The following is a 25,005-nucleotide window of genomic DNA, read 5'->3' as shown; positions in this document are numbered from 1 at the left end:
TCGGTGAGAATCTCTTTCGGGATTCCCACCCGGGAGATTAGATGAAACAGGGCCTCCGCCACACTTTTCGCGGAAATGCTGCGGAGGGCCACTGCCTCTGGGTATTGCGTTGCATAGTCCACTAGGACTAATGCAAAGCGATGCCCCCGTGCAGATCGCTCTAATGGCCCGATGAGGTCCATGCCAATTCGTTCGAAGGGGACCTGCACAAGAGGGAGAGGGCACAATGGTGCTTTTGGGGTGGCCGGTGGGTTCACCAGCTGACATTCACGACAAGACGCGCACCACCTGCGCACGTTCTCGTGAATGCCCGGCCAGAAAAATCGGGTCATTAGCCGATTAAGTGTCACTGCTTGCCCCAAATGTCCGGCCATCGGATTACAGTGAGCCGCCTGGAAAAGCATTTCCCGACGGCCTTTTGGTACTAACAATTGGGTTGTATCTTGTTTTGACTGAGTGTCTTGGGTCCCTCGATACAACCGGTCTTTTAAAATAGCAAAATACGGATAGGAGAGTGGTCAAGCCGGTTGGAGAAGCTGTCCGTCAATGGCACGGACCTGTTCAAAAGCATTTTTGAGCGAATCATCCTGGGACTGTTCCAGGGGAAAATCATCGCACTTTGTGAGGGTTCCCCTCTCAACAGCGCTCCGTTCCCCTGTCTCAGTCCCCCTTGGTCCCGGCTCAGCTTCTCCTACCTGCGTGACCGCCCCCGTCTGCTGCGCTCTTTCTTCCCAAGAGACAACCGCACATAGATGCCCCAATAATGAGCTTCACGAATCATCCAGAAATACCTTGAAATATTTGAGAGCTGCATTACTCATCTAAGGTACATTCAGTGACATTCACTCAATAAACCCTCTAGATGAAAATAATAGTCCGTCCGTAAATTGTAATTGAACTGCTTTCCTTTTAAAACTAAAATACTATCATTGTCTTCATACATACAAAACAAGAACATGTTAGCATCTGGCAGTTGTAGTAAAAAAAAAAAAGACATTTAATTCAGCTTTTTGTGGTCGAACATCTAAGCAGTAAAGACCATGTGATTAAATACGAAGTAGCCACAGGAAAACAGTGCCCTGATTGATTCAGGCCTCTGAATCTTTCAGCACAGCCTTTGACATTTTTGTAAAATAACAAACAGAAATTATACAGTTCAACCACACACACGTACACGTTTACATATGCTAAGACAGTATATTGAGGGATGAATGACGAGTAGAAATAAGAATAAGTAAAGAAAGAAAACAAACATCAAATTGTAGCCACAAACTGCTGCCGATTAGTGCTGATCCATTAAACCCGTCGGTGACTTGCCCTCAATTAAACATTAAGGGGGCGACTGTATAATTTTCATTTCTTCACATTGAATAAGATGTCTTATGTGTTGGGAATTTTCACACAGGCAGACATGGCCAAACAAAAAAACAACAAGTCAACAATTACAATGTTCTCAACTTTGTGTGGAGACTGGAAATACTGTAAAGGTTATAACCAAATCATAAGATCTTTTGATCATGCCTTTGATCAAGCCCTGATGGTTTTGGATGTTTTGGTCAGCTTTGTATGTTATAACAAACTTTTCTTCAGAGACTATGATTGAAATGGTTCCCTTAAAAACAAAATAATATAAGATTTAATTTAATGTAATTTAATTTAATTTAGTGCATTTTGCCATAGCATATAGCTTAACGCTTTGCAATAATCAAAATAATCTCCTTATTAATGACATACCAAGTGTTTACCAATAAACCAAACTGAAACTGTGATACGAGCTGAATCATGATAAATATAAACCTTTAGACACTAGCTTTGGCTGGCTAAATCCTTATCTAGTTGGTTGTCTACTTACATTAAGGCTGTCAAGACTGCTAGAGTACATGAAACATCATTAAATCCCTGCTGCTGAACTTCAGCTTTGTGGAATTTGAGAAGTACATCTCTTTTATTTCAGATTTTTCAAACATAACTTAATCTTGATATGTAGCCTTTTTTGGCAGTAAAATGTTATATTCATGATAATACTTATAAGTCATTTGTCCCACTGGAAATAGCTTATTTAGGCAAATTTAGTAGTATTTTGGTATTCTGTGCTTACAGAAAATTAGCATAATGTGCATAGTAGACATACTATTCTGCAGAAATAGTAGTATGTGTTATGTGTAATATGGTCATATGTTATTCTGAACATAGTCTATCTTTCCTTTCCTTTCAGATCCTGGTGCATGTGGGCTTTCTGACAGAGGAATCCGGTGATGTGTTCAGTCCTAAAGTGTTGAAAGGTGGCCCGCTCGGAGAGATGGTCCAATGGGCAGACATCCTCACTACCCTTCATGTGCTGGGTCATAACCTCAAGATATCACTCTCAGTCAAAGAACTGCAAGGGTGAGTCTCGTGATAAGGCTCTTGCCTCATTAATATTCATAAGAAAAACCTTCGCCTTGGTACTATTTATGATCTGATGACCTGTACAGATGTGCTTCAGTTGCATTGTTTTGACGGTGACATTGAAATGTGCTCAGATATACTATGCATCATGTTTTATTAAAATTCAGAAACCCTTATTATTAGTGACACCGGTGGTCATTAAGTGAACTGCGGCCAGCTAATTTTTTTTGCTTTTGCTTGTGTTTGCGCGTTTATTGTGTTTTATGACCTACTATACTTTGCATGTTTTATTTTATTTGAATTTATTTGTAGTCATTTTAGTCTTACCTTGCCTAAGGCACCAACTGATCCAGAAACAACAAGTGCCACGTTAAATTCCTGCATACAGTACTAGGAGTGTATTTCAGTACTATGGACAGCTACCGTATACACACAACAGTCTGGCTGCGTTTGCTCTAACTATATGCACAATATCTCTGAAAGATTTTAAAGCACTTCATGTGTACTTTTTTTGGATGCTGTAGTTTTTATTAGAGCTGAAGAGAAGGCTATTATGAAATACCCTAGGGGTGACACCTGTTTGAATGTGAGCATGTAATCAGTCTGGCTTTGTCAAATTGTTGACAAGAAGGTGGTAAGTGTACAAAGTAAACCATGGAAACATGTATATGAGCTTGGAACCGAATAAATGTCCTAGTGAAGGCATTGATAAATTGCAGGAAGAAAAATGGCAACATCAAACATTGAACTTTACTATCTCTGGATGCTCCTAGTGAATTTAAATTAATTGAAAACCTGGAGCACCATGACAACAGGTTTCTGTCTCGCTTCAGGCTGGACAACAACCAGTTTGACCTTCTCCCAGGAAAAGCTGAACACTTTTTTTTATTTTTATACAACATAGAATTGTGAACATTTACATGGAAAGCATACCAAAAAACTAATTAGTTATTGCAACTATATATAATTAATTTTACTCTGTACAATTTTTGAATATGTATTGTATATGTACTCTTTACTCCAATACATTTATGATGTGTAATGCAGTTTCTTGTTACATTTTGCATGCCACCTGACTTTTTCTGCATCAGTTTATTTCTGCTACAAAAGAAGTGATATTGCCATCTACAGCACATTGAATGTACTATATCTTGTGCGTTTTGCCCTCACTCACCCAAATTTGTCAACAAGTTTCATCCACAAACAGTTATGAATATGAAATAAGTTATTGATTAATCTTCATGCTTAAATAATGCTAAAATAAAATCTTCATGTTCATGCTAAGAATAGTTTGACTGTTTTAAAGTCAGGCTATTTGCTTATTTCATATTCTAGATGGTCATCATTTTGACAAATGCTTTCATTTGTCACACTTCTGACACGACTAGATCAGAAATTTGAATATGAATATGCGAGGTCACAGAACCCAAACAAATGGGATCACCAATCATCATCATTTCGCACAGAGGCAAAGTTAAAGACAACTTTATAATGTGAATTCACAGTAAATTTATGTGATTTAGCATCATTCTGCTGTTCATTCACAGTCATTTGTAGGAAAATGCATGCATTGATTTCACAGCAAATGTCTGACTACAGTAATATATTGTAAATAATACTCTTTAACCCTGTAAATTCCTGGCAATTTTTTACAGTGTAGTATATCTCTGAACCTATATTCAGTACAAGTAAAATACTTAAGTACTGTTAAAATCAGATACTCTAACCCCCGGTTTCACAGACAAGGCTTAAGCTAGTCCCAGACTAAAATGCACGTTTGAGCTATCTCAACTGAAAATATCTTGCTCTGACATATCTTAAAATATGTCAGTGTCATTGTTCTGTGTCAAGATGCACACCTGTAATGTTTTCTTCAAAGGCATTTTTGTAAAAGTTGCTTAAATATCTTAATTTAACTAAGGTCTAGTCCTGGCTTAATTTAAGCCCCATTTGTAAAACCGGGCCTAAGAGTTTTACTCAAGTCGAATTGGAATGGGGGACTTGTAACTTGTAATGTAGTCATTTTCACTGAGTACTTTCAGGTACTCTTTACACCTCTGGACTATTATCTAGAGGAGGATTAAAAGACATAATTTGTAATTTGTGAATCAAAACCATGAGTAAAATATCACAAGGTGCAAAGTGGGACCTGTCACTGCAAAGACATGCAGGTTGTCTGTTAAGCATTGGATGTGCTTGAAAGGAAAGCAAACAAGGTTGCTCAACAGTTTTCAGGCCTTTACACAAGTATCTGTCAGTCTCTGTTCAACAGACAGTTCTATCAGCCCTTCTCTGATTAATGCTTCAATACACTGAAAGATAATGCCATTCTCACTTGCCCATTGTTCTGTGTCAAGATGCATACCTGTAATGTTTTCTTCAAAGGCATTTTTGTAAAAGTTGCTTAAATATCTTAATTTAACTAAGGTCTAGTCCTGGCTTAATTTAAGCCCCATTTGTAAAACCGGGCCTAAGAGTTTTACTCAAGTCGAATTGGAATGGGGGACTTGTAACTTGTAATGTAGTCATTTTCACTGAGTACTTTCAGGTACTCTTTACACCTCTGGACTATTATCTAGTTTTGTTGTTGTTTTTGCCCGGTGTTTTTCTTTTTTTCTTTTGTGGACTGATAATGTGGACTAACAATGTATCTGTTAATGCTCCAATGTAAGTTCAAAAGTTGTTTTTTGCCAATCTTGTTAACTGTCAGGCCTGAATTAAATGTGTGAAAATTGCCTTCAGTTACAGTTTTTGTGTTTAACTTGAAGACATTCTTCTTTAATCTGTTTTGTCAGAAGATGTGAGGCTGCTGGAGTTAATGCTCTTGCTGATCCATAACTCTGACAGACTTCAATATGTTGCTTTGAATGTAATTTCTATAGTCTTTTCGTGAGAAAGAAAAATTAAGTTTGTTTATTATGATCTGATATGTCTATAAATTGGCCTGTGAAATAGTGAGCGGTCTATATGAGAGCCAAAACACTAACACACTTTATAAATTCCTTGCAGTGTCTAGTGGAATCATTCTAGGAAACTTGGCTGTATTTCTTTGTTGCTCAAGATTGCTCTGCTCAGATTGACTCAAGTAAGTTATTTCTTCAAATAAATGGCTCCTCACCCCTTGCATTTGCCAAAAAAACAAACCCCTTAGCGGGGACCTGAGCCATATCTATAGGGACCAAAATATCACAGGCTGTTTTCCAAAACCCAGCAAGTCTAAGGCAACATCCAAACTCAAATAGAACAAAGCTAAATCCAAGCGATTTCAAAAGAGTTTGTTGTTAGCATGCTAATGATGCAGTTCTGAATTCCCTTTCAACCAATGTCAGATGACTCGACAAACATACTTGCAGTGACTATTTCGAGCATGCAAGACCAATTCCCATGCACCTGCTTGAATGGACTCATCTCAAAAACTTCTTGACACACATTTAAATAACAAATCAGCAACAAAATTGGACAAACTGTCCCATAATGTTGTTTCTTATGCTCAAAAAAACATTACAAATGGGAAATTGAGCTTTTAACTGCAGCTGCAGTCATGCAATGCCATTGCAGTTTCTCTCATTCATAGGAATATGAGTGAACAGTCTTGGAATATGCAGTCTTTGGCAATGCGTATGTCTATTTGATGTGTGTATTTTTATCTGGAAGATGTATTTTAGAGTGTTTAATCAGCTGCAATACCTCTCTAAAAAGTTTCCTGTCAGATGTTAAATGGACATTTAGAAAGTGCTTTTAAGATCCTTATGATTTTGAATGAAAGTAAAACAGCTATGCTAAAGATGTTTTCCAAGTTTTTATACACAACAGATACTTTCCATTTTCTCTTGGAGATGTATATGTGTGTGCTACCTGGGTATTAAACATAAAAATAGATAGCACACATATATTATGTAAAATAGTCCATTTTAATTAGCCTGAACAGTAGAATGAATGTATTTATAATTGTTCTATATTGAATGAATTCTAAATATATTTGTAAGGTGCTTATAATGCTTTACGGTGTTTTCTATACAGGAAGCTCAGCAGGTTATGGAATAGAGCCACATGGACTTGTGGGATAGGCTCTTTTGAATTGGGCCAGTAAGAAACCAGCTAGCAACCACATAGAACACCCTAGCAACTGCATAGTAATGTCTTAGTAACATGCTAGCAACCACCCTTTTCACCTCTATATTTGTTCAGAGCAGAATAGTCCAGAATTAGTCCTGATTGTAGCTCAGTATCTTCTGACTCTCTGAACTGATCAGACACACACTCAAGCTCGCTGATGAGTCTCACTAATGCAACACGCTCTGATTGGCTTTCCCTCTTCACTGCATACTTCATGTGTTTTCTCTGTAGGGAATAGGCAGATGTCTGTTCTCCAGCTGTTGGAGAGGTTTATGATACTCTCTCCTCCCCAGCAGCTGCTGTCCGTCTATTCTCATCTTTATTCCCGCTGGCTGTGTGCTGTCAGAGTCAAAGCAGAGCACACAATCACAGCAACACTCATGCTTCCTGTCAAAAGTCCAGCACACGCTACTAAACAGAAGCTTGTCGCCCTTTCATGTTTTAAAATGCCATGAAACTCCCTGTTTCTGCACAGGTCAGCTCTCACCAATGATATGGAAATGTAAAAATGCATGCCTGAAGCTGTGGAGTGGAGGGAGGAGAGGATATAATTTTCTGTTATTATTTTATTGTGTTTTATTGCATTGTGAGAATCCTGGCTTATTGGTATTCCCACCAGCTGATGCGAGTAAAATGGGGCAATAAGGACTCTGCCCCTTTTGGGGTTAGTAATGGCGTGAGACAAGGAGGGATTTTGTCCCCAATTCTGTTTAATCTTTACATGGATGATCTATCTGAATGCTTGTAAGACTGGGTGTATGATTGGGAATATTCTAGTGAATCATATTATGTATATATCATTTTAATTTCATTTTTTTCATTATAATTTCAAATATATATTAATTTAATTGTTTCATTTTATAATTTCAAATTCATCAATTTAATTTAATTTCTATTTCAGTTATAAGTTACAAATAGTAACAAAAGTTGAAGTAATTTTGTTATGTGTACTTGTATTCTTTTATTTTTTATATTTTTTTATTACATTTTATGTTTTATGTTCAAATTTGTAAATGCAAGCTTAAAAAATGTACAAATATATACCAAAAATTCATAAACATATTATACACTTTGTTAAAAGTAACAATTTATTACTATCATCATCATCATCATCATCATCATTATTATTATTAGTAGTAGTAGTATTATCATCATCATTTTATTTATATTATGTATTCATTTATTTTATCAGCAAAACATTTTAGTAATTTTGTTATATGATTTTTAAAATTGCAATTTAATACATTTAATAAGAGATTTAACAGTGATCGCATTTGCAAATGCATGCATGCAATGAAATGCACAAATATATTATACACTTTATGTATATACTATTACTGTATTTGTTTTTTTGTTTGTTTTTTTGTTCTTATTTTAAACTTAGTTAAACATTGCGAAACGTAAAAAGTAACAAAACATTTTATTGTTTGTTGTATGTGATTTTTACCAAAAATCCACAAATATATTATACAGTTTTTGTAAGCTTACACACATACACATATAATTTTGTATCAGCAATTTTATGTAGAAATAAATGCAGAGCTGTTTGCATTTGTCCTCTGCATCTGAATATATATAAATGTGCTTTTGCATTTTTAATGGCTTATAAATAACATTTTATAGAGAATTGTTAAATAACTGTCATTGTGTGATGATTCACAGATATAATGGTGCTAATCTGTGAACACGCTGGCATCAGCGTCAGATCGCGTCATGTTTCAAACGAGCAGCAGTCCACCTCTCCATAAATCTAGAAACTCTCCTGTAATAAATGATCTTTACACAAACATTTCAAAATTGTCAATCGTTGACTGAAAGCCTGTCGTTCTGTCAGCATCGAGGGAGAGCATCATATTTTTGCACCATGCAAACCAACACTTGTGACCTATGTGTGGTATAAAGTATTTGAAATTCCTGTCAAAGGAAAAGGTCACGTGGAGTCATGAATAATCATAAGACAGTGTCTTCTCATAGGATGAGGCGATGTAGCATCATGAATAATTATGAGACACTGCTGACATCGACAGGCAAACACTATATACATCCTGTGATGTTGATGTAGACTGAGCTCTTAAGATTAAAAATAATTGATGCAAAAATAAAATATTTATTTTCAATGAAAGTTGTCATGAGTATTATGAGTGACAGTGACTGTTGCTGATGCAATGTGGGCATGTCTAAAAATGTAACAAAGTTGCTTTTTGCAAATGAGCAGTGAGGCAATGCAGCAACTACTAAAAGGAGTTAAAGACATTAGAGCTCATGTGATCTGTCATGTGATAGTTAAAGGTGGGGTAAGAGATTTCTGGTAGCCAATGTTGATATTTCAAATCCCCAAAACAAACACGCCCCTACCCAAAAAGGTCTCGTCCCTATTTTGATAGCTCCGCCCCACACATGCAACCCAGGCAACGATTAGTTATGGCGTTATTTTATTTAAGACAGAACTATTTAGATATGGGTCAGATGCACTATTCCCGATACTTAAGATTTGGAGACCAAATATATATAATAAATTTTTCATATTTGCCATAACATTATTATGTGATCTGTCATGTGATAGTTAAAGGTGGGGTAAGAGATTTCTGGTAGCCAATGTTGATATTTCAAATCACCAAAACAAACACGCCCCTACCCAAAAAGGTCTCGTCCCTATTTTGATAGCTCCGCCCCACACATGCAACCCAGGCAACGATTAGTTATGGCGTTATTTTAATGACAAATGTCAAGAGCGCATTATTGTAGCGTGAAAGCACATTAATATAATGCGCGAGCGTGAATCTCTCCGCTTGCGTGCAGATTTCCTTTGCTCTTGCACAAAACCGAACGCGCGAACTCAGATATATGCTGCTCTCGCCCAGAGAGAGTGTGCGCACTTAAAACGTGTCTCCTCCTCTCACTCAAACTGTGTCCTGTGCACTCTCAAATCTCTCTGTGCTCATGCGCTATATTAACTATTTTCCCACCTGAATTAAACGCTGTCAAAAGTTATCAACCAATCAGATTTCAAAGATGGATCTGTAATTTCTTTACAATTTATTACTAGGCTACTTAGTCATAATATTAGAAATTAATCGGGTGTTTGGATAATTTGTAAATAACCTAGTTTAACAGTTTGGTCAAACTTAGAGCATTTATTGTATTATATATTGCATCATTTACATCTATTTTTGCATTTGATGTTGATTTGAGGAGTTGTTACTTATTATTGCCATCATACCAACTGAGAATTTATTGCAATTATTTTAAATTCAGTTGAGGTATCTGACATATTATGACATAACATTGATGTTTTATATGAAGTCTTTAGAGCCATAGGCTATAATATGTTGTTTTTAGATAACTTGCTCAGAAACCAACCAGGACAGAGGTTATATCATCCAAACACCCAATTCCTAGCCATTTCTATAGGCTACATTTCATTAACATTGCAAAATATTATTAACTGGAAAGAAATTAAAGATCCATCTTTGATTGTCAAAAGAATTCCAGGTTCAGTTCACTCAGCCAATTAGATTTCACATAGCATTTTCATCGGTCAGTTGTGGAGGTATGATTGGTTAAAGCTTTATTTATATATCACCTTTTAAAACAGTGTTTACAAAGTAGCCTATACTTTACAGATTCGCAGAAAAGATCAAAATACAAACATAAAAGAGATATAGTAAAACAAGTCTAGCTACAATAACCAGTTTATGTTAAAACAAAAATACAACAATAAGCGAGAGGAGGAGACACGTTTTAAGTGTGCGCACTCTCTCTGGGCGAGAGCAGCGTATATCTGAGCGCGCGCGTCCGGTTTTGTGCGAGACCAAAGGAAATCCATTATATTAATGTGCTCTCGCGCTACAATAATGCGGTCTCGACATTTGTCATTAAAATAATGCCATATTAGTTCTGTGAAACAAACTCACCTATCGAGAAGAAACAAAGCAACCTCAGCGTCAGATCGCAGGCCTTCCCGCTCCTTGAGTTCTCTCCAGCGCTGGAAAGCTGATCCGATATTTACACGGGTCCTATTTCTTGCCTTATCGTAACACCATGTCTACACCGGACGTGTGTGGCGCGGCGCAACAAAATACTATAGAACTCATTATAATCAGTGATGCTGTCTACACTGGATGCGGCGCGGCGCGACACGACAAATCTCCGACAGTAAACTGATGCCGCGTTCTATTTATGACGTATTGACACAAATTTCAAATGCTTTTCAACAGTCACTTTGTCACGTCCAGTGTAGACAGACTTTAGCTGTTGCGTTGCGGTGTAGATACGGTGTAAGCCTTCATTTGTTCCGCAGACGTTTTCCTCTTTTGTTTTTTATCCGCCATCTCTATCTTTCTGTCGCTCCGCTAATGTCCATCCTGTGCACTGAGCGCTCTCTCCTCTGCATCATGAGTAGACACGCCTCTTACTGCTGATTGGCTACAAGTTTGTTTTGGTACTCGGCCCGACTCAGTTTTCTAAAGCATTTTTAAAAAAATACATACCCCACCTTTAAGTGCTGGAACAATAGATAAGTTCTTGTTATTGTCAGCAGTTTCGGTGTTATGATTTGTCTCTGCCCACATGTAGCGCATATCTCTGCCCAAAAATAAATAGGTTAGGTACGATGATGCATGTTGAAATGTTTGCAGTTTAATTGAGTTTGATTTATGCATTAAAAATTGATGATCTTATTCAAGATTTCTAAGAAATAACATACAGTGAATTATAAAATAAACTAAGACAGTGTTATTTTAGCATTTTTATATACTGTGACAGTATTTATAAAAAAAAATTTAATTAGCTTTTATATAGTTTTTTAGTCTTAATTTTAATCTTAGTTAAGTTTCAAAAAGTAACAAAATGTTAAAAATGTATTATTATTATTGTTGTTGATGTTGTTGTTTGCAGGGCAAATGTTCTACTTATCGTTTACATTTTTCGAAGTTCAAGTTTTTAATCAAATGTTTATATTTTATTTTATTTCAGATATATATTAATTAATATTATTAAACAATAGTTTTTTTCCCCACTTTAATCATAGCTAAAAGTTACAAACATGTACTAAATGCTTTAGTAATTTTGCTATGTGATTTTATTAATAATCTAATTTACTTCAACTTAAAGTTATTTGATTTCAGTTAGCTATTTTAGTTTGTTATTAATTTCACATTTTTGTTTAAATTAGATTTTTTATTGAATGTTTCGAAAGTTAACTTATATATATTTTTCTAAATTATTCATTTATAAAGTATTACAGGGCACTGAACTCTCTCTCCTCCACATCATGAGTAGACACGCCCCTTACTGCTGATTGGCAACAAGTTTGTTTTGCTATTCTGCCCGACTCAGTTTTCTAAAGCATTTTTAAAAAAATACATACCCCACCTTTAAGTGCTGGAACAATAGATAAGTTCTTGTTATTGTCAGCAGTTTCGGTGTTATGATTTGTCTCTGCCCACATGTAGCGCATATCTCTGCCCAAAAATAAATAGGTTAGGTACGATGATGCATGTTGAAATGTTTGCAGTTTAATTGAGTTTGATTTATGCATTAAAAATTGATGATCTTATTCAAGATTTCTAAGAAATAACATACAGTGAATTATAAAATAAACTAAGACAGTGTTATTTTAGCATTTTTATATACTGTGACAGTATTTATAAAAAAAAATTTAATTAGCTTTTATATAGTTTTTTAGTCTTAATTTTAATCTTAGTTAAGTTTCAAAAAGTAACAAAATGTTAAAAATGTATTATTATTATTGTTGTTGATGTTGTTGTTTGCAGGGCAAATGTTCTACTTATCGTTTACATTTTTCGAAGTTCAAGTTTTTAATCAAATGTTTATATTTTATTTTATTTCAGATATATATTAATTAATATTATTAAACAATAGTTTTTTTCCCCACTTTAATCATAGCTAAAAGTTACAAACATGTACTAAATGCTTTAGTAATTTTGCTATGTGATTTTATTAATAATCTAATTTACTTCAACTTAAAGTTATTTGATTTCAGTTAGCTATTTTAGTTTGTTATTAATTTCACATTTTTGTTTAAATTAGATTTTTTATTGAATGTTTCGAAAGTTAACTTATATATATTTTTCTAAATTATTAATTTATAAAGTATTACAACAGAATACATTTTTAGCAGCAAGAAAAATGATTGTCAAATTTAAATGACAATTAAAATAAAAACTGATACTATTTTCAGAATCCCTGGCATGTTGTGCAATAACATTAGGCCATCCAGCACTATAAAAACAATTCAGTACAGCCACTCACTAACCTCCAACAATACAATGGGGACAATATGTGAGGTTTGATGGGGGTGAGGGACTGTATTACAGCAATCATTGTATGAATGACATGGAGTCCCGGGCATGTGCGTAGAACAGGTTCAGTGAGAGGAAGGGCAGCACACAGCTTGCAGGCACAGTTTGTCACACAAGCTGTAAAGCTGTGTGCTACAGGACGCCAGAGGTGAGAAAAGAGACACAGACAGCTGTCACGTCCCATCAGGGATCTCCTGTACAACAGACTGTTAATTATTCAGCATCAGTTTAAACTAGAGAGAAACTAAATTAAGATTAATGCAGTGTTAATATCGTCTGTTACATTTCATTCTGTCGTTGAAGCAGTGTCTATCTGATTTTTATCCCTGTTAGCACCCATCCTCCTGTCATACTCAAGGGAAAATGAGCCAGTGGAAGGAATAAATGGGGTCTAGCCTGCTATGAGAGGAGAGCAGTTTAAAAACTGTCATTCGGTGCACTTTGAATTAGAGGAGCATATGCCTGCAGCACAGCACTGCGGCTTCATCAGCTGTGCTTCTCAAATCACCACTGTCTTCCACTGTGAAGAATGTTAATGAGTGTTAATATCGTCTGTTACATTTCATTCTGTCGTTGAAGCAGTGTCTATCTGATTTTTATCCCTGTTAGCACCCATCCTCCTGTCATACTCAAGGGAAAATGAGCCAGTGGAAGGAATAAATGGGGTCTAGCCTGCTATGAGAGGAGAGCAGTTTAAAAACTGTCATTCAGTGCACTTTGAATTAGAGGAGCATATGCCTGCAGCACAGCACTGTGGCTTCATCAGCTGTGCTTCTCAAATCACCACTGTCTTCCACTGTGAGGAATGTTAATGATGTGCATAATTTAAAGGAATAGTTCAGCCAGAGATAAAAATTCAGTCATCATTTACTCACCCTCATGTCGTTCCAAACCTGCATGACTTTCTTTCTTCTGAAGAACCAAACGAAATATATATTGCGGATAAGCACCATTCAAAAGTTTAGGGTTGGTAATGTTTTGGAAAGAAGTAGCTTATGTGCAACATGGCTGCATTTATTGAATAATAATAATAATAATAATAAAATATCAAAACAGAAAACAATTATATTAATTTATGTACTAACAAGGTTTAAAAGAGTTGTACTGCTTTATTTATTTATTTTTTGTGGAAACCATGATACATTTTGTCAGGATTATTTGATAAATAGAATGATCAGAAGCACAGCAGTTATTTTAAATAGAAATATTTTGTAACATTATAAATGTTTTTACTGTCACTTTTGATCAATTTATTGTCTTTGCTGAATAAAATTATTAATTAAAAAAATCAAAATATTTTATTTTATTTTATTTTAATGTCATTTAATTTCCACACAAAGCTATTGTGTTTAGAAGGCTTGGCATATAGTACAAAAGTTAGAATATTTTAATGGTACTTTTATGTTGCTGTTTTTGTTATTGTTAGAGCTTGATATTCCCAGTCTCCATTTACTTTCAATTTATGAAAAAGAGCAGCAAGGATAGTCGTCCTTGTGTTGATGTAGAACAAAAAAGCCATGTGGGTTTAAAATGACTTAAGGGTGAGAAAATTATGAAACTCTTTTAATTTCTGAGTGAACTATCCCTTCTAAGAACAGGATCTCATGCACTATATGCTGTATGTATCAAAGCCACCCATAACCATCACCCCTCTTTTATATGTTGTGATCGGCACTGAACATAAGGCCTGAGTTTCTCCACAGGTCTCAGATCAGACAGTTTGTCGTCTGTTTATACCGCATGTAGTTCAGAAACATTCAGGCCTCATTATTTTACCCTAGTGCGTATTAAAGGCATCAGATGTTGCGCAAATTTTCCCTTCACTTTTTCTTTGAATGCGCTCTCAAAACCCTAAAGAGGTTTTTTTCATGCATTGGCTATATTGTTCCTTTACTGCCACGGGGCACTTACTCTCTTTCTGTTTCTCTCCATCGCTGTACTTTTGTTCAGCTGCTTTGAAGCTCTATCTGGAGCAGCAACAGCGCTGCGTTTGAAAGCAGTGTTAGGTGCCTAATCAAGATAACGCTGGTATGATACACTGCAGAAATTCACTAAGACACATGAGACCTTTTAGGGACACAAAGCATGTTGTTAAATTATCAGCTGCCTGTAAGCATATGAATGCTGTCTTACCACAAAATTATGTATTACGGTACTTGGAAGACAAATCTGTGCCCTGCAGTACAAAGAATGGATTTACATTACTGAAGCTGCGCAGTGGTAAAACATTCAGCAAACAAACAGTTCACATGTGCTGCTCATGGCACATGAGGCGCTGAAGATGTCAGTTATTACTAAAACAATCTTATTGCTTTCCTGCTTGCAGGCCTAATTCACTTTACGACGTTATGCTTCAAAGGGGTCATGCCATACATTATTTTCAGCTTATAATATTAAATATTTTCTGCACCAAACATTACATTTTAGTTATTAATTATAATTTTTCACCCTCTGAACCTTAGAATTAGATCCACCACATCTTCTTCAAAATGAACAACAGCATTTTGTAGTGGTTTGCTGGTGACATTCTTCAGTTACAGTTAATAATTGCTTCAATGCTACCTTATTAACAAGAAGTCTATGGAGAGTGGAAGGTGCTACACACACAGTCAGATACAGGGTTTTATCGTCAAGGTTGGATACATCTATGCTTTATTTACATGCTTCATTTTCTTTTAATAGGATTATCTGAGCACAAATGGTTGGCTTTTCAGTCCATCAAACAGGACAATTTGATTTCTCATGTCGTGATGTCTTTAGTGGTTTTTCAGATGTTGGAGGTATAAAATAATATAAAAAAATGACAGGTTTTGTGGAAAATTTTTATCATTTTTTGTTCCAATCGCTCCTGATATGTGCTTTGATCTTCAACTGATTAGAATTCATTAAACCAGTCTTGTTTAATCACATACAATAGTTTACTGTTCACTCACTGAACTAATCAAGGTTACTGAGTTACTGAAAAGAAGATAATTATAGTGCTATCAGTTCAGGTTAGGGTTTGGATTTCCATGCTTGTTAAAAAGAGTTTGGATATTAAGCTATTCCAGTGCAATATGACCTGAGCTTAGAAAAGAGATTCAATGTCTTTCATAAATCCTTATATAAGACCCTATTTCAAGGACCATTAATGCATTAATACATTAATGCATAAAGTATATAACTATAGCAGACTGAGAAAGCTGTGGTGAATGACGCAGTTCTGAATCATATTGCCATACTGGAATTGTCCAGTCCATAGCCCTACCTGATAGCATGTGATGAATGTGATTTTGATTTTTTTAGCGCTAATCTGTTTGCAAATCTGCAAATCTAAGCAGCACTAAACACTCTACAAAACTCAGGGAAATCTTTAGCACAGTTTTCTGGAAATTAACAATTTTTTTTCCCCTTTGGACAATGGAAGCAATCAAAATCAACAAAAGAGCAATGATATACCTGTGCTATAACAAGTCTTAGTTAGCTTAACAGTATTTAAGCAGTAGTTAGCAGTACACGTAGCAAGGGTTTTTTAAATAATATAATAAATAAAAAGAAAACAGATAACAGAAAAAGAATAGAGCAAACTAGTGTTAGAGGTCTTTTTTGCTTTTGTTAATTGTATAATAAATGAAAATAAAATAGATAGAATACAAAAAGATTAGAAAGCAAGTGTTCATGAAATAGAATAGAGCAAATTAATAGAGTGCAAGTCTAAAAGGGACAAGTGTTTTTTTTTTATTATATATATTTTAGTATGTTAGAAATTAATTAAATGTAAGAAATTAAGTTTCTGATTTCTCTATAACCACTTGTTTTTAAAAGCAACAAAAACTCTCTGGTGCATCAATTAAAAAAAAAAGTTCTTTCTTAAGAATATAATCACACCCAATCTTGTTGCTGTTGTTGTTTTAATTATGTATTTTGAGAAAGATCTGCCCAGTGCCCACTACAATTATGAATTTAACTTGGAAACTGTGTACAAATGGAAATGGAAATATGGATTACCAAATCTCAAAGCGATCTTTCCCTTTTCTGAATTTCTGACCACTGCTGTAGGTGGAATCATAGTGAAAGGGCCCCCTGGTGGTGAGTGAGCATTAGGGAGATTAATATTTCTGACGGTTTTACATTAAATTCATTCATTATAGAGCCCTGCACAGGCCTCAAATTTAGGCCCTAGCCCGGCCCTGGCCTGAGATGATCAGACCCTAGCCCGGCCCGTGTCCGACAACTTAACAGAATTACCGGCCCAAGTCCGACCAGAGCCCGTCTTTTTTTTCTCTTTCTCCCAAAACAGCTTATACTACTGTTCCAGCTATTAAAATAGTTCAGTTTTGTATGTAATGGCAAAGTGATTATATTTTTTTGTTTGTTTTTTTATTAAGTTAATTTAGAAAAACCTTTGGAGCATTTTTTGTTTGTTAACTATAAGTTTTTGTTTTTTAAAGTAACGACCAAGCGGCCGGAGGCAGACAGTGAGCCTATGTTTGATCAATTTAGCCTTCTCAAATCATCACGACTTGCCTAAAATAAAATCTATAGATATAAAACAGTTCAAGCATATAACAATGTTTAAACGTCAAACCTAGATAAATGTGCGCTATATCCAATATTTTGTGCGGAGAGTGGAAGCTGAAGTGCGCTTTGCAGGACATCACTTGCATTGTTTTCAGTGAATACGCCGTCATTTTTGCTCATAAAGGTAAGAGCAATACATCATTCGTAACTGTAAAGGGTCTACTTTTATTTGTGTGCACTCACAATATCAACAAAACGTTGTGTTTTTATAAAATAAAGAAAACAAACATGCGCTTTCTGCCGTCTCATCTTGAACAGGCACGCTTCGCAAAAATGAACCAAACTCAGCGAATACATGTCTCAGAGACATGATAAATATATCTATAGAAAGCTTTAAATTACTACTTAACGAAATAAAACAAATCAAAAACAAAAACTCTTTCATTATAATCATAATCATAATCTGTAAAGATGCACTTCTCTCTAAAGGCGCGTCTAATGAGGAATGAGGAGATGGCGAGTCAGGATCGGCAACTTCATCCTTGCAACACCGACTCAGAAAACACTATTTATTAGTAAATAATTCAAATATCTCCTTCCTCTTTCCCCCTGACACATTTACGGTAATTACTTTTGCCGATGCTTTGCGGCAAGCTTAAGCCTATTGCGTGCATTTGAACTCAGAACTCTTCAGCTGCGCTGACGGCACGCACCATACATGCTGCTGCTGCTGGACACTAAACACCGTAGAGCCGCTCTTGACAGTCGCTGTAGCACGGTCTCGTGTTGTTTCCACCAGCGCAGCAATTTTTTCATCTCTAATTGATGAATGTCTAAAATATCAAAATAAGGAGAAGGCTAAAACAGGCCCGAGGCCCGGCCCGCGTCTGAACTATGACGTGAAAATTGGCCCGAAGCACGGCCCGAGGGGGCGTAAAAAAGTTGTGGCCCATCGGGCCCGGGCTGAAATGCAGGGCTCTAATTAATTTACTGGTAAGAAAAAATAATCTTGTGGCTCGCTGTAGTACAAAAGAAGTGCAATAGCATTGCAAGGTTTTTTCATGTTCTACTGGAGATAGCAAGTCAGCTCAGCCTCTTGAGAATACAGCATGGTCTCTTATCAAGTTTGTGTCAGCCTGATAGTCTTAAACACAACAGGGTCAGTTAATCTGAATCCTGCAGTTTTTAATCTGTAGTGAACCACACTTACTCCACTGCAGTGCTTTAGGAAACTTCTGAATACCTTTTTTTAAGCCAAACAAATATTATAAATTGTAAAAGGATTAATATTGTAATAAGATTAAAATGATTTCCATTCACTCTGTAAAGCAAATGTGTGTCCTTGGGGGCTTGTTTCTAATGCAGCATTCATTTTCAGACCGGCAGGAAGTCGACCCAGAATATTGGAATCATGTGCTGGGTGATTAGCAAACCTCATGATGGCTGACAGGGGCATAGCAGTAGTGTCCGTATATGATAGAAATCCCTACACCCGGCGCCTATTTATACTATAGTCGCACCGGTACTGACGTCATGGTTGTGACCGGCCAACAAGTTGGTGTTTTTTCAATGTATGCTTCAGACACGGGTCACGACGAGACGTTCCCCATAGCGACCCCTAGAGGACACAGTGTCTCGTTCCCTACTCAGGGAACCATGGTTACATAAGTAACCTGAGACGATTTTTCTGAAGAAAGAGAATAAGTGAGTGGCGATTGGGATTTCTGTCTGTGCCTGTCTCACATCTCCAGGTGTCTGATTCATTTGAGCGCAGTGAGCCGACACTAACAGACAAATATCTTCCATATGACACAAATCGCTGGTCACACGGAGTGCTTCATTACTTTCCTGCCGTTTTTCAATCTGAACCCCAGTGGCCTTATGTGAAGCCCTAAGATCTGACAAGAATGGAAGTCTTTGGCTATATTTATAGACCCAGGGTCAAAATGAAGTGGTACGTTCACTATAGAATCTCTTCTCAGGCTTTCTTTCATATCGGGAGAGAGATTAGTGTGGCTCTATTAGATTGGAACTGTGTGCAAGAGCTGTGTACTCAGCAGTGTATACAAAGAACATGAGCTGCTCCCTGTAAATGTGCGTCCACATCCAGTTTGGTCAGTCTTTCTCCCAGTGTGAGTCTGATCCTACCACATGCATCTGAAAAAAAGATTAAAGGGCCTAACACCGAACCTTGCAGCACTCCCAAGAAACTGATATTGAATCTGTGCTTGGAGACATGAGTCTCATAAACTTTACAGTCACCACAATGTAAAGGTTCATGCGTACACACACACACACACACACACACACACAAACTTTTTCCATGTTTTATGTGGACATCCCATAGGCATAATGTTTTTTATACTGTACAAACTGTATTTTTTATCCCCATACCCTAACCCTAACCCTACCCCTAAGCCCCTCACATCACACAAAAAAGATCATTCTGTATGATTTATAAGCTAGTTATAAATCACCCAACCACACACACACACACACACACACAAACATTCACACAATAGCTGTGGAATGACTCACATGTAAGGTGTGACTGCAAATTTGTAATTATGTAATTAATTATGTACTTGATGTGATTGTTCAGATAATTGTTCAGATATAAATAGAAACAAATAGCATGTTGTTGACACTTAGTTCAAATAGTGAGAGAGGCTATTCATACAAAGAGTGAATAAAAGTAAGTTGTTGCTTGTACTAAAGGTAAAATAGCTGAGTAATGGGGATCGTAGTTTCCAAGAAGGTATTTAGACTAGTGTTAATTTTGTCAGCTATTGTTAATTTAGTCTTAGTCTTGTGTCAAATGCAACTTTTAGTTTTTATCATATTTAGTCAACTTGTTCTGTTTTAGTTTTACTTTTAGTCAAGTTTTAGTCAACTAAATGTCTGAGCATTTTAGTCTAGTTTTAGTCAGTGGAAACGTACACATTTTTGTCATATTTTCATCTTACTGTATAATGGTTAAAATTATATATATATATATATATATATATATACATACATATACATATACATATATACATATATATATATATATATATATACATATTTATATTGCTCAATTTTAATTGCAATAATTGTTATTTGGGAAATGTATTTTTACATTTCATCAAAAGTTGTTCTTTCACCAATAAGCACAAATCAATAGAATATTGACTCATATGCATGGTTTATTTTACCCCATCTAACGTTAGTGTACAGATTTATAACTGGATATCAATTAGAAGCTAAATAAACACCAAAGACTTCAGATATACACTCGCACTGTCTACATTATGAAAACTGCTGTAACAAAAACCTACTCTCAAATATTATAACAGAGAAATTCCTAATAGTAATTACAATAATTCCAAATTGCATTAATGTTTCTCTTTCAAAACAACGGCAAAAATACTTATTGCTGCACAGAGGTTGCGTAAGTAACGTTACAATCAGCAAACAATACAGTGGAGATCCCTGACAGAACACAGACTGCTGAATGACGCTTTCATTTAAACAGACATCGCTGAACTCCAGCTTACTTGTACAGTACTTTATGTCGGTGTTTTCAGATCATGAGAGAGCGCGTGTGAGTGGTTGCCACATTGTATAAAGCAAAAAGCAGAGAGAAAAGCTTTGATTGTGGGATTTGAGCTCTTGATATCTGGCAACCGCAAACGTGAACGCTCGCATAATAGAGTCTTGTACAGCAGTCTGAAATGTTTTGGCTCAACAAAAGTTAAAAGGGTTTGGTGAAGTTTTTGTTCTTTTAACAACATTTTCGTCAACAATATTGTATGCTGATATAGTCTCAGTTATCGTTTAATGACCTTATTATCGTCTCGTCTTAGTCAGGGGAAAAAAACTTTGCTGACAAACATTTTTCATCAGACACATCTTACCAGATTTCTCAATGTCTCAGTAATACTCACCGCGAAAGATGCTCCTACGGGCCTCCGTACCCACTTGGGCGGCTTTTTTAGCGGAGGGATGATGGTGGTTTCGACTGAGGGCTGAGGAACCTGCAGAGGAGGAAGAGTCTGACCGCTTCCAAACGGGTCGCTGGTGTCAAACGAAGCCGAGATCTAAGAACAGAGACAGAGATCATGTGATCATCATTCCTCAAAGAAAAGCAGGTTAAATGTTCCCATAATCTCACCTGGTCCACCGTGCTGTGCTGATGCTGCTGAAGACGTCCTCCCATCACAGAGTACACACTGATCCGTCCGTCAAACGATGCGGCTGACAGGAGGGCGGGGTTACGTGGACACCACTGCACATCGAAACACCACTGATTGGCTGTCGGCAGCTCGTAAATCACCTGAAACACCAGAGACGAGGCATGATGCTCAGTGCATGTGCAATGCGATCCGATTTCTATGATTTCATTAATCCTGATAAAAAGTTGTTTGAGAAAATTATTACAATTATTAAAGTTAGTAAAAAAAATATATATATAATAATTGTTTTATTAATTTTAATAATTACTGAAATAATTATTACAATTACTAAATTTATTATATATATTATATTATTATATATATATATATATATATATACATATTTATATTGCTCAATTTTAATTGCAATAATTGTTATTTGGGAAATGTATTTTTACATTTCATCAAAAGTTGTTCTTTCACCAATAAGCACAAATCAATAGAATATTGACTCATATGCATGGTTTATTTTACCCCATCTAGTGTACAGATTTATATAAATTAGAGGCTAAATAAACACCAAAGACTTTAGACACTGTCTACGTTATGAAAACTGGTGTAACAAAAACCTACTCTCAAATATTATAACAGAGAAATTTCTAATAGTAATTCCAATTATTTTTAAATTGCATTAATGTTTATCTTTTAAAACAAGGGCAAAAATACTTGTTGCTTCACAGAGATTGTGTAAGTAACATTACAATCAGCAACCACTATTGCAAACTAGATAGATAGATAGATAGATAGATAGATAGATAGATAGTATTTCTTACTCAAACTAAACTAAAGTAACAAATCCATTTAGGAACTGTTAAGTGGAATCGTAATCAGAACCAGAATCATTCAATTCCTTACTTGTGTGTGTTTGTGTATGCAGTATTAATTTTTACCACTGCTCACACTTGCTATAACTGCAAATTTAAACCCTTTGATAGCTCTACGCATTCATACTGGAATTTGTATACATCTAATTAAAGCCTCTAGCAGTGTTAAGTTAATGAAACTGCAGTCTGCTAAATACAGCCTTGTGCTCTTCCATTACAGCACATTCATTCTCGCTGTGTGATACGCTACCACTTCTCTTGATTTTCAGCCCATCACAATTGTTCATCTATTCGTAAATGCTCCGCCTTCTAATCTGTGTAATCTGTTGCATTTGTTACAAAAACACATTGAGACATATTAAAGACCTGTCCTGCTGTGATTGTGGATAGAAAATCACATATTTCGGTATAGGAAATGAGACTATGTTTTTTTTTTTTGTGCACACAGAGTCTTTGTAGAGAATGTGAACAGCACCAGGGGTGTTTACCTTTGCATTTTTTGGAAAGAAGACAATCCTGAAGGAAAGAGAGTGTGGGTTTTGTTTCCACATAATTTAAGAGTTAGGAGTTGCAACAGTTTTAGAGTAGTGTTTATTTATAATTGGGGTAAGCTGGCAGCAGAGGAACCGTTTTGAAGCAGTGAGGCCTGAAATGAATGGAAAGAAATGTGGGCATTTTAATTTTGAATTGCTCCACTTCTGTGACAGCTGAACCCAAACAGTGTGGCAACTGGCAATCTGAGATGCTCAGATGTGGGCTAATTTAAGGGGTATCAAAAGTGCTTGCTCACAGTGTTTAATAGATTATGTATGAGACAGAAATGAGTTTGGGAATTTAATGCAACAGTCTCATCCACAGGCCATCTACAGTCCGTTCACTGACCACTTGATGCATATTGCACATTCAAGAGCTGGCTGAAACGTTTAGTTCAAATCTGATTGGTAGAATATATAACTTATGGGATTTGAGGGAAGGCAGCAGTCCACCTGGAAACAGTCATGCTTACAAGGTTGAATGAGCATTTTTGAAGAATAATCTCCACGTGTATTGCCAAGTATTCAGATATACACAAATAGCAGAATAGTTTGAGTGTGTTTGGGGAGACCAGCTTGATTAATGTTCATTGTTTCATGGGAGTGGACAGTCCCTGCTCAGCTGTTTTGCCACGATTTTATTTCCATAGTAAAAGCGAGTTCTCTGATTGTTTTTTTGTTTTGTTTTTTTTGGACAATTAACTCACAATTAAAAATGTCTGAATGTCACTGCGGTACAAGTGTCATCTGTGCTCATATGCTGCAGAATCTTTTCTCTTCACTAACTTCACTTTCTTCTTCACTGTCATTTTTGCTCACTGTCTTTTAATCAGCAGGGGCCGGTTGTAGTTTTGTTACAAATTATAGTAAGTTACAACTTGCACACTAATTATTATTTTTGGTCTGCACCATTAAACTTAGTTGAAACATAACTCCACATATAAAGTAAGTCTCTCAAAACCTCCCGTCGCAGGAGCAACAGCTGGAATAAAATAACAGATTGACTGAATTGCATCAATAAGCTCTTAACATATAAGATAATGTTCACCTTTACATTCTAAGAGAGGGAACATTGTATGAATAAATTACTTTGTTTGCAGCGTTTCAACACGAATCCGACCTAAACAGCGTGGCTGTGTGCAATGATCCTGGTTGTGCATGTCAAATAAAATCAATCATAAGAAATAAATGTAATTTCTTACATTAATATTTATTCATTAATCAATTTATTTATAAAGACAGTTTCTGAATGTTATTTACATATACCAGTTATGCATGGTTAAGTAGTATTGTATTTCAATGGAAACATATTTTTACTTGACATTTTTAGTTGCGTAAGGCAAAAGAAGGATAATTTGAATTCACAGCATTTCAACACTACTGCTTGTGTATTTAAAGGCTGCTATTGGAGCATTCCATTTTTAATGTTCATTTAGTGAAAATTTGCATTTGTTATTTTTGTATCTATTTTTTTAATTATCATTTTAACTTTATTTCAATTAACACAAATATTTTAATATAGTTTTAATGAACAATAATAACACTGCTTTACAGTTGCCTAGCTGCACAAATTGATGTATGCTGAATGAATTTCTGTATATAAGTGCAGGTTTGTGGCTTCACCTGCAGTATTTTACAGTGTTTTCAAATGTAGCTCATCCTATCAGATTTCAGCGCTGGAACTATGTGTTTTATAACTAGAGCTTTTGTAATGGCTCAGTTAGTCTGTAGAACAAGTTGTCTTATAGATGTTATTATTTATCTACTGTTTAGCAAGAAGATATCAGTTCTTCCTTGAAATAAAAAAGTGCAGCAAGATAAATCTATCACAAGAACAGCAGGGTGTATCTGATCTTAACTGCATGACTGCATTAAGATCACAAATTATTATTTTTTTTTTTTATTGTTTTATTGTTTTGTGTGTGTGTGTGTGTGTGTGTTTCATGGCTCATGAGACTCAGTGGAGTTCTCAGTTTTAAGTATCAGATGTTTAAGTATCACACTAAGATGTCTCTCCTTAAATTCACAAGAAATATATAAATAGAGACCAAACTGTTGTCAATGGCAGAATTCAGATCATTTGGTTATTAAAAAAAAAAAAAAAAAA

The 25,005-nt window shown here is 35.7% G+C and overlaps 1 protein-coding gene across 1 annotated transcript in view; it reads left to right on the top strand.

The window, feature by feature from the left end:
* Positions 1-25,005, top strand: part of mgat5b (alpha-1,6-mannosylglycoprotein 6-beta-N-acetylglucosaminyltransferase B) — a 121,643-nt gene that overhangs the window by 60,895 nt on the left and 35,743 nt on the right. The window contains exon 8 of the mRNA XM_016480888.1: positions 2,216-2,385. Within this exon, the coding sequence (XP_016336374.1) occupies positions 2,216-2,385 (170 nt within the window). The remainder of the gene's footprint in view (positions 1-2,215; positions 2,386-25,005) is intronic.

This window comes from Sinocyclocheilus anshuiensis, unplaced genomic scaffold (assembly GCF_001515605.1).
Source record: "Sinocyclocheilus anshuiensis isolate Anshui unplaced genomic scaffold, SAMN03320099.WGS_v1.1 scaffold561, whole genome shotgun sequence".
NCBI lineage: Eukaryota > Metazoa > Chordata > Actinopteri > Cypriniformes > Cyprinidae > Sinocyclocheilus > Sinocyclocheilus anshuiensis.
The sequence above is the reverse complement of the archived record's forward strand: the minus strand, read 5'-3'. Positions and strand labels throughout refer to the sequence as shown.